We start from the raw sequence: 13,374 nt of genomic DNA on the forward strand, positions 1-13,374 counted from the left end.
AAATGGTGCTGCTGTGGCCACGCTGGCCCATATCCCTTGGTGACCACAAGCGGGCGTTTCGGTTGGGTGTGTACCCAGCAGCGGAGTTGCTGGGTCCGTAGGTCTACGTATGTGCCGGTCAAGTTTCAGCCTTTTGCCTCATGCAATTATCGCTACACAAGCACTCGTGGGGCCCCCACTCTTGCATGAACTCGCCCCACACAAGGCAGATGAGACACAGACCTGCCTCTCCAGAAGCGGATAATCTGGTTCAGGGGTCAGCAAACGAAGGGCCATCTGCATGTTTGTGTAAATAATGTCGTACTGGAAGCCAGGCACCCCTGCTTATTCGTGTACCACCTGTGGTTGCCCTGGCGCTGTTAACAACAGATTTGAGTAGTTGCGACACAGACCATAGGGGCCCCAAAGCCCACAACATTTCCTGTGTGGCCCCTACAGAAAAAGTTTGCCTACCTCTGGCCTAATGGGACAACAAAATGCGCGACAATAATTATAACCTGGGCAGAAAGTGATGTTCTGCAAGAGGTACCGAAAATCTGATTTTCCTTTCAACCCATGTGGATTAAGCATGCCGTGTGGGGGCGGGCCCTGGTGGCGGAGGACGTGGGGGCTGAGGGCGCCCCCAGGGAGGAGCTGCAAAGACAGAATGTGGCCCAAAGCCTGTCCTCAAAGAGTTGACGATAGGGGCCCTGGCTGGCTCAGTCAGTTAAGCGTCCGACTTTGGCTCAGGTCATGATCTCGAGGTTCATCAGATCGAGCCCCTCAATGGGGTCTGTGCTGGCAGCACAGAGCCTGCTTCGGATCCTCTGTCCCCGTCTCTCTCTCGAAAATAAATAAGCATTTTTTTTAAAAAGTTGACACAGGGCGCTTGGGTGGCTCAGTCCGTTAAGCGACTGACTTCAGCTTGGGTCATGATCTCACAGCCCATGAGTTCGAGCCCCATGTCAGACTCTGTGCTGACAGCTCAGAGCCTGGAACCTGCTTCAGATTCTGTGTCTCCCTCTCTCCGCCCCTCCCCTGCTCGCACTCTCTCTTTCTCTCTCGCTCGCTCAAAAATAAACAATAAAAAAAATGTTATAAAAAGATCAGAGACCCGACAGGAACATGTGCAGGTTTTAGATGAATTCGCACTTTCTGTGTTCTCGAGAGCCTCCCCGGGAGGTTATGAGCTGTTCGGACAGAGCAACCAAGCAGCTTCCAGGGGGGTCGGTCTCGCCCTGAATTGGCCCGACTCCATTTAGACCCCGCTTCCTACAGCTGCAGGTGGAGCTGACGAGGAATCGGGTCTTCTGCAGAGCGCTTAGGTTTTCAAAAGCTACCGACTTCTGTCCGGACCCTGCAAAAGCCTCCCAACCCCTTCCGGCCACACAGGCAATGTGAACTGCAGGCTTCGTGAGGCCCCGACGGCAGCCATCTCTCCCCAAGTACCACTGTGTGCGCTCACTGACGCAGGACGTGGGCGGTTCCTGGCGTGGCACACTCTAGGGTCTGGCAGCATCCGGAAGAGAGGAGGGGACAGGCAGCGTGAGAGGAGCCCTGAGGTGCGGAGGGGCAAAACAACACCCTAACCTTTTACGCGGGGCGCTGTGCAAAGACGAGCCGGGGATGGCAAGAACACCCAGGGCTGGGTCCAGACAGACCCAGACACCCCTCCTGGCAGAGGAGCCGGACTAAGCAAGCCATGGGGAGGCACCAAAAGCACACGCACAGATATCCAGATGGTCTCTGGTTCTGACTCTGCTGCGTGACCTTGGGAAAATGACTCCACCTCTCTGAGCCTTCTTGGCCACAGTATCAAAATTCGGGGCTTAGACAAGATCTTTCAAGGCCTTTCTAAGGTGGTGACATCCCTCCAGGAAAGCTGGTACAGCTGTGGCCTGCCCTGGGGCTGCAGATAAGTGGGACAGTGCTGAGGCAACAAAGAGACACCTGGGGACCTGTGGGAGGACTGACCACCAGGCCGTGAGGCCAACTGCCGGGTGAGCCTGCCAAATGGTTTTATTGAAGTTACCATGGCAACATGTCGAGGATCCAAATGGTTAGACTGTTAAAATGGCTCTCCGACGCTCCCTCGACTGTCTCCTGTGCCCCCTTCGCCACGATGGGACCCATTCTGGGGGTTACTTGACAGACCAACCACAATACGAGGCTATATATCGAAGGAGATAAAACAGCTTCCTTCCACCAGGGGGCTCCTAGACACAGAGGAGAGAGGGATTATTTACAAAGTGCCCCCCCCCCCCCCCCCCCCGGTGAGGCCCCTGTGCACACAGTCTCACCGGCACTCTCCGGAGAGCCCTCACACGTGTGTACCCAGCCCCCTGGGTGTGTGTACCCAGCCCCCTGGCGGGCTCAGGGAGGTTCAGCGGCTTCCCAGGAAGACAGGCCCTACGTCCGGCCCCTCAGGCCCACTCTCTTCCCTGGGCCTTATTACTGCTTCCAGGGTATGGCTAACCCACCCCACCTAGGGTCAGAGACCTTCCTGAACCCTCCGCAGCCAGTCAGGTGTCAAAGGGGAGTGCCTCTCTGGCCTTCAGGAAGGCTTAGGAAGTAAACAGGGTAGGCTTAGGAGGAGAAAAGATTTATGGAAGGAAATAACAAAAACAACACTTAATCTTATCGACCCTCTAAGTGCTTCCTGTAGTATTAACTGGTTTAATCGTCACAACATTCCTACTAGGCGGGTCCCATTATCATGCAAAGAGAGAGGTGAGGAAACCCACACACAGGGGAAGTAGTTCCCCCAAGGTCACACAGTGGGTACCTGCCCGACCAGGCAGCCTGGCCCCAGAGTTCCCTCCAGGGGGTAGATCACACTGGGCCGCTGGGGGGTTAGTGAATGAAAGGCACAGAGGGGCCACCTCAGATTCAAGATAAGAACTTTCTAACAGGAAGAGCTGACCTCACTAAATCTGAAAGACTTGGAGGTAAAGGAGTGAGCCCTCGGTCACTGGAAGCATCCAAGCAGGAGCTGTACTGGATGAGCCCTGAGCTCCAGAGCAATGCTTCTGACCTTTCGTGTCACTGCTCCCAGAGAAAAAGCAAATGAGGGTGTCCAAGGCCTGGGACTGCAGCTGGCCTCTTGGCCCTTCTGTGACCCCCTTCCCCGCAGGGCACACAGGTCAGGATCACCTCAGTTTCCCCCAGATGGCTGACCTCCCCACTTTAGAAGGTGGGGGGGGGAAGAGCAGGAGACCACGGCAGGGTAAACTCCTCCCTTCTAAGGGGACCCTGGGCGCCGATCCAGTTTAATCGCCTTATGATGGATCTTGAAACCCTCACTCTCTCCCCTCCACCACTTATCACTGTCAAAAGAAAAATAAACACACTGAGCCAGTCAGATCGTGTTTGAATAGCATCCGAGCAGATGTCCTCTGAGATCACTCAGCTGTGAAAGTTATCATTATCCACTGTGCATTTAAATCTGCTTTAAACTATTCTGGAGCTAAAAATACCATGATTTTCAGAAGACAGGCGTGCGTAAGCCCTTCCCCATTTCCTGGGTTGTGGCAACGCTCGGAGGCAATCATTCGCCCTGAAGTGCCATCGTTGCAATTCGGAGCCAGGGCGGGTTGGATGGGACTCGATTCCTTCCACTCCGAGCCTCCCACACAAAGAACATAAAAGTGGAGAAGCCGGCCGAGGCCGCCCGCAGGCTATGCAAACAGGCTCCCCACCTAGGACGCAGGGCTCCGGTGAAACGCAGGCAGCAGGCAGCGGTCACTGTTTCCCGTACCCCCAACACTCCACCCGATTCTACCTGAGGCCAGGTACCAGAGCTTTGGGCCTAAGGGAGAGCTCTGACTGCACAGTGTGGGCCTACCCCTAGCAAGGCTGGCAGGTTAGGCTCTGCGTAGGGCGGCCTGGCTGAGGTGTCAACCCCGCACGCACGTAGCCCGCCAGGCTGGGCACCCCGATGAGACGCGGCCTTAGAAATTTCTGCAGTGATGTAAATGCCTTACATCTGCTCGCCCCACCGGGTAGCCACGAGCCACTGGGACTCACCAAAGACTCGTGTGGGGCCGCAGTCTTTGAAACTGAACCGTTAATTTTTTTTTTAAGTTTTAACGAATTCGAATGTAAATGCAAATGGCCACACATGGCTAGCGGGATCCAGCAGTGGCCCAGCAGTGGCCCCGGCACTAGGCACGAGGTCGTGCAGCACAGCATGGCTTATCACAGCCAAAGCCCTGGAAGAAACCTGCACACCCAGCAGTAGGGGTGTGTCAGGTGGCTGTGGCACAGGTTATGGGTTTATCTCCCCACCTACTCTCCTCCTCCAGAGTCACAGCGTCCCTGACTTTGATGCAAATACGTGGCTAACCAGGGGACCCGACGTCCCTTGCAGCTAGGTGTAGTCACACGATGAGGTACTGCTCATTCACATGAAACCATCTGCCTCCTGCAGATGTGATGGCTAGAGCTCTGGTCACCTTGTTTGTTGTTTTTTTTTAATGCTTATTTATTTTGAGAGACAGAGAGAGAACGCAAGCCGAGGAGGGGCAGAGAGAGAGAGGGAGAGAACCCCAAGCAGGCTCCACACTGTCAGCACAGAGAGCACAGGGCCTGACACGGGGCTGGATCCCACAAACCACTAGATGATGACCTGGGCCGAAACCAAGAGTTGGACGCTTAACCGACAGAGCCACCCAGGCACCCCTCTGGTTACCATTTTAAAACATGAAGACAAGCTGGGGCGCCTGGGTGGCTCAGTGGGTTGAGCGTCCGACTTCGGCTCAGGTCATGATCTTGCGGTTTGTGGGTTCGAGCCCCACGTAGGGCTCTGTGCTGACAGCTCGGAGCCTGGAGCCTGCTTCGGATTCTGTCTCCCCCTTCCTGTCCATCCCACCCCTGCTTGTGCTCTCTGTCTTTCAAAAATGAATAAACATTAAAAAAAAATTTAAACAAAACAAAACACGAAGACAAGGGCCAATCCTTGTGAGCTGTTAGGAGCCTGGCTCCCTGAGGATCGTGTGGAAAGGAGCTTTCGTTCGGATTGAGGATGTTTACATAAGAAAGAAATTCACTTCTATGGCCTTCAGCCGCTATTATTTTGGTTCTCTGCTAATGAAACCCAATCCTGATAAAGCATCTCTGACGCCACACACAGAAGAGTAGATAACTGTACAACTCCATTATAAAAGTTCTAGAAAACGTAAACAGTAGTGAACAAAAGCAGAACAGCCTGGCTGGGGTGGGGACTGAAAAGGGACACAGAGAATCCCTTGGGGATGATGGAACTGTTCCCTATCGTGATTTTCAGGGTTATGCACACACCTGTTAAAACCCACTGTCTTAGGAACTTAAATGGATGCAGTTTAATGTACATGAATTATGCTTAAATAAAGCTGATATTTAAAAAAGAATATCGCCTTACTGGAGATTAATATAGGTCAGAGGTAAAGGACATTCTGAAGGCAGTAAAATGCACTGCTCTAATATGATTTTGCAGAAAACCGTTACATTTTCTTTTTGGTTTTATCCTTGTAGTGAGTTGTTTTCAATTTTTATTTTTGTAGCTCAAACGTCATGTTTTTGAGCACAAAAAAGGGACAGTGTACATTTCTTTGATTGCTAGTATAGAGATTACTGAAGATTGTTAATTTAATGTGAAAGAGGCAAACATGTGATACTATTTGAACAGTAAGACCCAGTTTTTGTTTTTAAAAGCAGCCCTACACCTACGTATGCTCACTAAAAAGACTGGAAGGGTATACAAAGCATCAACAGTGCGTATCTCAGGATGCAGGGGCTATCGGTGATTTTTACTTTCTTTACATCCATCTGTTGTGTGAAACAGTGAACGTGCCTACTTTTATAATCAGGAAAAAACAACAGACTATTAATTGATGTGGGGGAAAAAAAGGCAAGGGAAAAAATTAAATTTCCTGACAACCTACAGGGCACTGACAGGCCTTTGAGACAGGAAGAGCGACCTTCCTCTAGGGACTCAGCTGCCTGGATGTTGATACTTTGCTAAGGGCAAAAGGCAAATCTTAGCTTCACAACATCCCGACCTCCAGGATCCTACGTCTCCTTTAACATATAAAAATGCCTTTGGAAACTTCCTTTATCTCTACCCCCAAATATATGTTAGCAATCGTCCTCCAAGCATATGGCCCCTGATACACGTCTAAAGGGTCTCACGACTAAAGTTTTAGTAGGCAGGAGTAAATGACATTTTCCTAACAACAGCTGGCCCCCTCAAGGTCCTGGAAACCTTGCTTCCAAAATTCCTTAGAGACTTTTCCTATCCCTAACCCCCTCCCCACTTGAAACTAGACAGTCAGTCACCCCTCACAGCTCCAGTGCAGCTCTTTCTACCCAGGGGTTCTGATCCTGTGCTTTAATGAAACCACCTTTTTGCACCGAAGATGTCTCAAGAATTCTCTCTTGACCATTTGCTCTGAACCCCAACATTTCCACATCATCAATTATGTAATAAAAGAAACGTCTGTCCATCTGTCCTTGCTTTGGCAGCCTCTGACAAGGGAGGGATTCATTCTATTCAACTGGACACAAACCAGAAGCGTCAGGCTGTACATCGTAACCAAAGAACACCAGACTAAGATGCTTGGAACCCGCTTCCACACTCCGACTGTGCCAATATTCGCTACGTTTGAGTGATTTACTCTCTCTGGATCGCCATCTCCTTATCTGTGTGACCAAATGGTTAGCCTCAATTACCCCCAAAGTGCCTGTTTCTCGGTTTCCAAAAATCCCAGCTCTGATGCAAGCCGACGGGAATGATGGTAACTGATCCTGTTTCAAAGGATAGCCAGAGGAAGCATGATGAATGGTCCTCAACCCCATCTGTCTCTGCCCCCCACGAACCACTCTCTGTCCTGGTAGCAGGCACAGATCCGCTTACCGGCTTCCTGCCAACAAAAATGAAAAGCCAGTCTAAGCTCAGACACAAGACCAGCATGAGGTCCCATTAGCAGAAGCTTTTCCAGAGCCCTCAATCTAGAATCTTTCTGTTTCCACCCCCCCAAACACCCTTTGTCCCGGGCAGGATCTCACAGCTTCTCCATCTACCACCAGAAACATCCAGTCGCTTAAAAACAATTTTGGAGCAACACAGGCTGAGGCTGAGCAATTAGGCGTTCACGAGGCCCCTGTTGTCAACTGGTCATTAGTTTAATGAAGGACCATTAAAAACACATAAAAATCTCAACCAACAAAAATAAACCAAGCAGCCAAGGCCAGTGTGTTCACTGTGTAACAGGACCCGCCAGTCGCAGGAAGGACGCCCCACGCGGACATCCAGAAGTAAGGGCCTGTGCTGCCTGGGAGCCCCAGTCTTTAGCTGGCTTTCGTTCCTAAAATCCTCACGGTGTAAGGACCTGTGACCCCCCACACACACACACACACACACACACACACACACAGGATATTAATTCTAGAAAAGTGGTGTTAAATTCTGATGAGACAAAAAGGAGGTACGTTCGATCTAGAGAGAGGGCGGGAAGGCAGTCTTTGGTTTCTTGTCTCTTCAGTGTTCTTTCAGTCTTTGCCATTTTTACCTGCAAAGGGAGGCGGATGAATGCCAGACTGCGTGACTTCCTTCCCGAGGTGCTCAAATTCCTGAAAAGCGGCTTTTGTTACAAAAGAAATGGCTCAAAAGGGACTGGGGGGGGGGGGGTTGGTGGTGGTATTCATTCACATTGAGGTCTTTTTTTTTTTTTTTTTTTTTGAGAAAGCAGCTCTAGCAGCTGATTCCAGGGGGAGAAGGATCAGAAAGGCCAGCCAGCTCCTCACTGGCTGTTTCCCAGAGTCAGGCGAGAGAGGGACCCACGACCGAGACTTTTATAGGCAGAGCAGAACAAATCAGGAGCCCCTATGGAAACCCTTCCCTTTACCCTCCCAGGCCACTGGCCAGTAGAAGCTGCTTATGTAATTGGACCATTTCCCTTTCCGGACAAAGATAGAACCATGCGTGTGGCGCCTGGGTGGCCCAGTCGGTTACGCATCCGACTCTGGCTCAGGGCATGATCTCACGGTTCGTGGGTTCGTGGGTTCGAGCCCCGCGTCGGGCTCTGTGCTGACAGCTCAGAGCCTGGAGCCTGCTTGGGATTCTGTGTCTCCCTCTCTCTCTACTCCTTCCCCCGCTCATGCTCTGTGTCTCTTTCTCTCTTAAAAATAAATAAACATTTAAAAAAAAATCTTTTTAAACCATTCTTGGAAAAACCTTTGTCAGCAGCAGACTATTTTTCCATTAAAAACAACAACCAACCAAACTATCAAAGCAACCGAGTAGCGTAATTCAGAGGCAAGAAGTCCCTTTCCGGCTCAAGACAACATAGGAGAGAAATATATGAATTAATGGAATGCTTTGGTCTCTGGTAAAATTCTACAATCAAGAGACTTTCCACGCTTTTTAAATATTCATGCTGCCAGTTTCCCAAAGAATAAAACACCACACTTTCCCCACATTTCCAAGTAAAAGCAAACCCCAGTGGGAGAGGAACTTCCCACCACCCAGGAAAGGCTGGGGCAAGGCCGGAAGTGATACACAAGGCTCTCAATTCACTATTCTTCGCTGAAGTGCAGGCATGAACACAGGGCCCACTCTTCAGGCTCAGATTCAACACCGCTAACAGTGGCCGGCCGCAATTAGCTCCTCGAGCAGAAATAACAAGGCTGACTTTACCTTCAGAGCACCGCAAAGTTCGACGGTGTCTGCATCATCAACCACAGTAATTCGAAAATTCGGAGTCTGCAGAAGTTCTTTGAAGAGAAGGCCATTCTCCATTATCTTGCTGCCTATGGGAAGGTTACCAAAAAAAGGCAATTGAGAGGAATGCGGAATCTTAGCTTCCCCATCTAACCCGGTTTAAAATGTTTTCCTTACTACGATATGTATATGTATCACAGAAAATGTAGCAAATTCAGAGGAATAGAACTTGAAGATAAAAATATTCCATAATTCTACCCCAGATGATCATTAACAATTTGGCACACATCTTTAAGTTCCTGAAATATGAATAGACATGGTTCTTCTCCGAATTGGCAACATAATATATATGTGGTTTCATAATCTGCTCTCTCCATTTCATGGCATGAATAACTTTCACTGACATAGTTTCTACATCATCTTAAATAGCAGCTTTCTCTTTTCCTGGGGAAGTGTATTCTATTTTATCTAAGTATCTTTCAATGTTTAATACCTAGCGACTTTCTGCTACCACAAACACCTATGGACCAACGTCTACGTTTACATCTGTAACAGATTTGTGTTCAAACCACCCACCCCGTCCTTTCCACGGGGAAGAGTGCATTCCTTTCCACTAATGTTAGGCTTGACCACACGAAGTGCCTGCACTCAAAGCAAATGGGACATATTTCCGCACCTCTTAACTTTGGGCTCGGTCACGTGATTTGCTGTGGTCAGCGGGACACTAGCCGACGTGACGCAGGAGGTCTTGCAGTCGGCTTGTGCAGAAGTGGGGCTGGTTTCCTTGTACCGCTGCCTTCACTGTGAGAACATTCCCCGGCTAGCCCCTTGGGCCGAGCAGGAAGATGACAGACACACGGAGCGGAGAAACACCCAGCTGAGAGCAGCCGACCCCAAGGGGACCCACGGGTGTCAGCTGTGCTCTAGGCCACCGAGATTCTGCTTTCTTACTTAGCATCAGGATGGCGAGAGAGAACCCATACAGACGCCAACAACTGTGTTCATGGACTAAATAGTGGAAGATGCAAACGCATTCAGAAGAGTACTTGCTTTTGCAACCGCCACGTCCGTGCCTGGAACGGGAGGGACGCTTTCTCATGTTTTGTTTAGGAATTCAGGATTAAGACTCAAACAAAACTTTACACGTAAAGCCTGGTGTGAAATCTGCTCTGATGGGTGAGGGTGTGGCGTGGGGCTCAGCTCTGGGAAGGCTCTGGAAATCAGATCATAAAACTTCCCAGCCAAGTCCTGGCTCTCAAGTCACACAGAGATGGCGGAAAGCTCACTGAGCACTATCCGATTTGGGTTCCGCCCGCCTCTAGGTCCACAAGCTCGGTCCCACGCGGGTCTCTGCACATCACCATCACCTGGGGACCTTTAACTGCACCGAAGCCCAGGCCACATCCCAGGCCAATTAAATCAGTCTCCAGGGCAGCAGGCATCAGTAACTTGTGATGGGCCCCAGGTGACTCCTGCAGACAAGTTTGCAAACTCCTGATTTAACCTCCTGCAGGCTCAACTCCCTCGTGAGTGAACCGGAGGGCACTCTCAGGACTGCTGTGGGGTTAAATAAGAAGCGGGTGTGAAAACAGCCTATTAGAGCACACAGAGGTTCTATATAATGACGATGGGGATAGCTGACACATGCTTATGGCTGATTCTCCCCGTTTACAGACAGGGGGCCCAGAGAGGTTTACCAACTTGCCCAGGATCACACAGCTCAGAGGAGACAGAGCCCAATTCTACCCCAGGTGCTCTGAGTCTCTTTGCTATGCTTCCTGAGTGTGGCCAGCGGCTGGGGGGGGGGGGGGGGGGGGCGGGGGAGGAAGACCAGATAAAAACAAAAAAAAATCACAGAGCTGTATTTTTCCAATGCAGAAAAGAAGTGATTGTCAGCAATTACGAGTACATCCATAATTAATATGTGAAAAGAATCCAGGGGGGAGTGGAAGGTGAGGGGCGCCTACATGGGGTTCATGACCACGTTCTGCCTCCTTCTGTTTGTTTTGTTTAAATAAATTTCCCACAATGAAATGTTTAAAATGTCTACACCCAATACTCAGAAACACATTTTCTATTCCACAAGCATTGCTATTATCTATGATTTAGCTGAGTTCTCCAAATATTAGAACTGTGTCAGTTTGAGCAAACGGTCGTCTTCCTTTTTCAAACAGTCTAGCAGACCACGCGGGTGATTCTGTGCAATCCTGTTTCATCACCTGGGTTGGGTAAACTCGACCCCCCCCCCCCCCCGCCTCCACATCATGACATCATCACAGTCTTTCTCCTGTGTCCCTCACCGTGGGCCACGGCTCAGAGCCTCCAGCATGAAGGACGATCGTTAAGCATCACAGACGAGCCCTTCGCTCACTACAATCCAGCTGTCTGCGGCTGGAAGCGAGGTGCTGTTGTGAGCAATGTGACAGACAAGACAGGCAGGGAGGAAGGTGCTCTCCACGTGCCACTGATACAGGTGGGGTCTGTCGGTTCCTCTGTGGCTGCAAATTACATACAATGTCCCTTAGAGAAGTGGGCTTGGTTTACAGCAATCCCACCTTTTCTCAGATGTAACTTCAAGAAAATTATTATTTTAAGTCTCAGACAGGAAAGCACTAACTGTGTTATTACCAGTCCTAAGTAGTGATAAGGCAAGCAGGGACCCAGACCAGAACGGGTAATCCCAACAGCCATGGAGAAGGGCTGCCCCAAACTCAGTATGAACCAAAAGACAGGGATATCTCCCTTCTCTTTCATGCCAAGCTTTAGAGATAATCAGCCTGTTTATAAAGTCTCCTTCAAAACCCTCTTTCGGTTTGTGATTCCATATTTGTTTGTGTATTTGGAAGCTCCAGAAGGAGCTTGTGAATCCTTGACACTTAGCAGATGCTGGATACATAATAGGTTTCGAAAAATATTCGTGAGATGACGGTAAGTCTCTAGTTTTGTGAAGCCAGTCCCAAGAATGAAGGGAACTCTCACCGCAAGGGGGCACCACAGTTCAGCGTGCTGGTTAGTATTTTTACAAGATCCTGAAAACAAGGCTGTTTTTTCCATCTTCCTCCACAGAAGATTCAAGGGGGCTAAAACTCCTGAATCTACCATAACTAAGAATGAGTTGGTTGCTAATATTATCAAGAAAGGAGATCTGGATTAACCACCGTGGCAACCATCCAATGAAGGAAGTTAATGTTGATACAATTATCTAACATGCAACTCCTCTATTCCAATCTCGCCAATTACTCCAAGGTTGGCAGCCATGACATCTTTCCCCTCCCCCAACCCAGGATCCCACTGCATTTGGTAGTCACATCTCTTGAGTCACCGTTAATCCAGGACCACTCCTTAGCCTTTCATTCTTTCATGACACTGGCATTTTTGAAGAATGCAAACGAACCGTTTTGTAACACATCCTTTACTTTGGGCTTGTCTGGTTATTTCCTCGTGGTTAATTCAGGTTATATAAGATAATTTAGGCATTATCACCTTTATGTTCTCTGTTCCTTTCAGTGTTTTACTTAATTTAATTCAAGTCACTCTTGCCAACCATTATCCAATCCAGAGAGAAGGCAGAGGGCACACTGGATAAATAGAAGCCAGAGGGAAAGAGACACAACCTTGTATGCATTTGTCTGTTTTTACAAACCAAAAAGAGCCTAATGTACCCAACTAGAAGCTTTGCTACAATGACTAGGGCTTAGGGGTATGTAAAAATTCTAGCTAAAATCTATAGGTAGACACAGGTTTCAATCAAGGACTGGAGAGGACATCTCAGCCTTACAGAAGAATTATGGTGACTAGCCATTTGCAACCAACTTAATGTGGGGGACAAAGGCAAAAGAAAAAATGAACTTTCCTTACAACTTGCAGCCCATTGACAAGTCCTTGAGAGGGGCAGAGTGACCTTCCTCTAGGGACTCAGCTGCCTTGATGTTGATACTTCGCTAAGGGCAAAAGGCCATCTTAGCTTAACAGTATCCTGACTTCCAGGATCCTGTAAGTCTACTTTAACACATAAAAATTCCTTTGGGAGGCCCCTGGGTGGCTCAATTGGTTGAGTGTCTGACTCTTGGTTTTGGCTCACGTCATGATCTCGCGGTTTGTGGGTTCCAGCCCCACATCGGGCTCCGTGTGGGCAGTGCAGAGCCTGCTTGGGATTCTCTGTCTCCCTCTCTCTGCTGCTCCCCTGCTCAAGCTCTCTCTCTCTCTCAAAATAAATAAACACAAAAAGAAAATTCCTTTGGAAACTTCCTTTATCTCTATCCCCCCAAGATATATGTTACTAATCATCCTTCAAGCATATGGCCCAGTGGTACACATCTAAAGGGTCTCATGACTAACATTTTATTAGACAGCAGTACTAAATGATCTTTTCCATTTTAAAAAATGTTTTAAATGTTTATTTACTTTAAGAAAACCACCTATTTGCACCAAAGATGTCTCAAGAATTCTTACTTGACTGTTTGCTCCTGAACCCCAACATTTCCACGTCAAACTGATCGCCAAAACTGATTGCCGATTTATTATTGGCAAACAGGACTGAGTTGGAACAAACAACTGTTTTTAAATAAAAGGAATGACATAATTTCACAGGCTACACCAAAATCACAGATGGATAAAAGAATTAATACTGAAAGAATAAAACCTACATATTGACTAATTTTTTTTTTTTTTTTTTTTTTTTTTTCCTGGAAGGATCC

At 48.8% G+C, this 13,374-nt stretch overlaps 1 protein-coding gene across 1 annotated transcript in view; it reads right to left on the minus strand.

The window, feature by feature from the left end:
- The window catches only part of GPD1L (glycerol-3-phosphate dehydrogenase 1 like), a 57,949-nt gene that overhangs the window by 12,332 nt on the left and 32,243 nt on the right, over positions 1 to 13,374 (minus strand). The window contains exon 5 of the mRNA XM_058729639.1: positions 8,654 to 8,766. Coding sequence (XP_058585622.1) covers positions 8,654 to 8,766 — 113 coding nt within the window. The remainder of the gene's footprint in view (positions 1 to 8,653; positions 8,767 to 13,374) is intronic.

The sequence above is a fragment of the Neofelis nebulosa genome, chromosome 5 (assembly GCF_028018385.1).
Source record: "Neofelis nebulosa isolate mNeoNeb1 chromosome 5, mNeoNeb1.pri, whole genome shotgun sequence".
Taxonomy (NCBI): domain Eukaryota; kingdom Metazoa; phylum Chordata; class Mammalia; order Carnivora; family Felidae; genus Neofelis; species Neofelis nebulosa.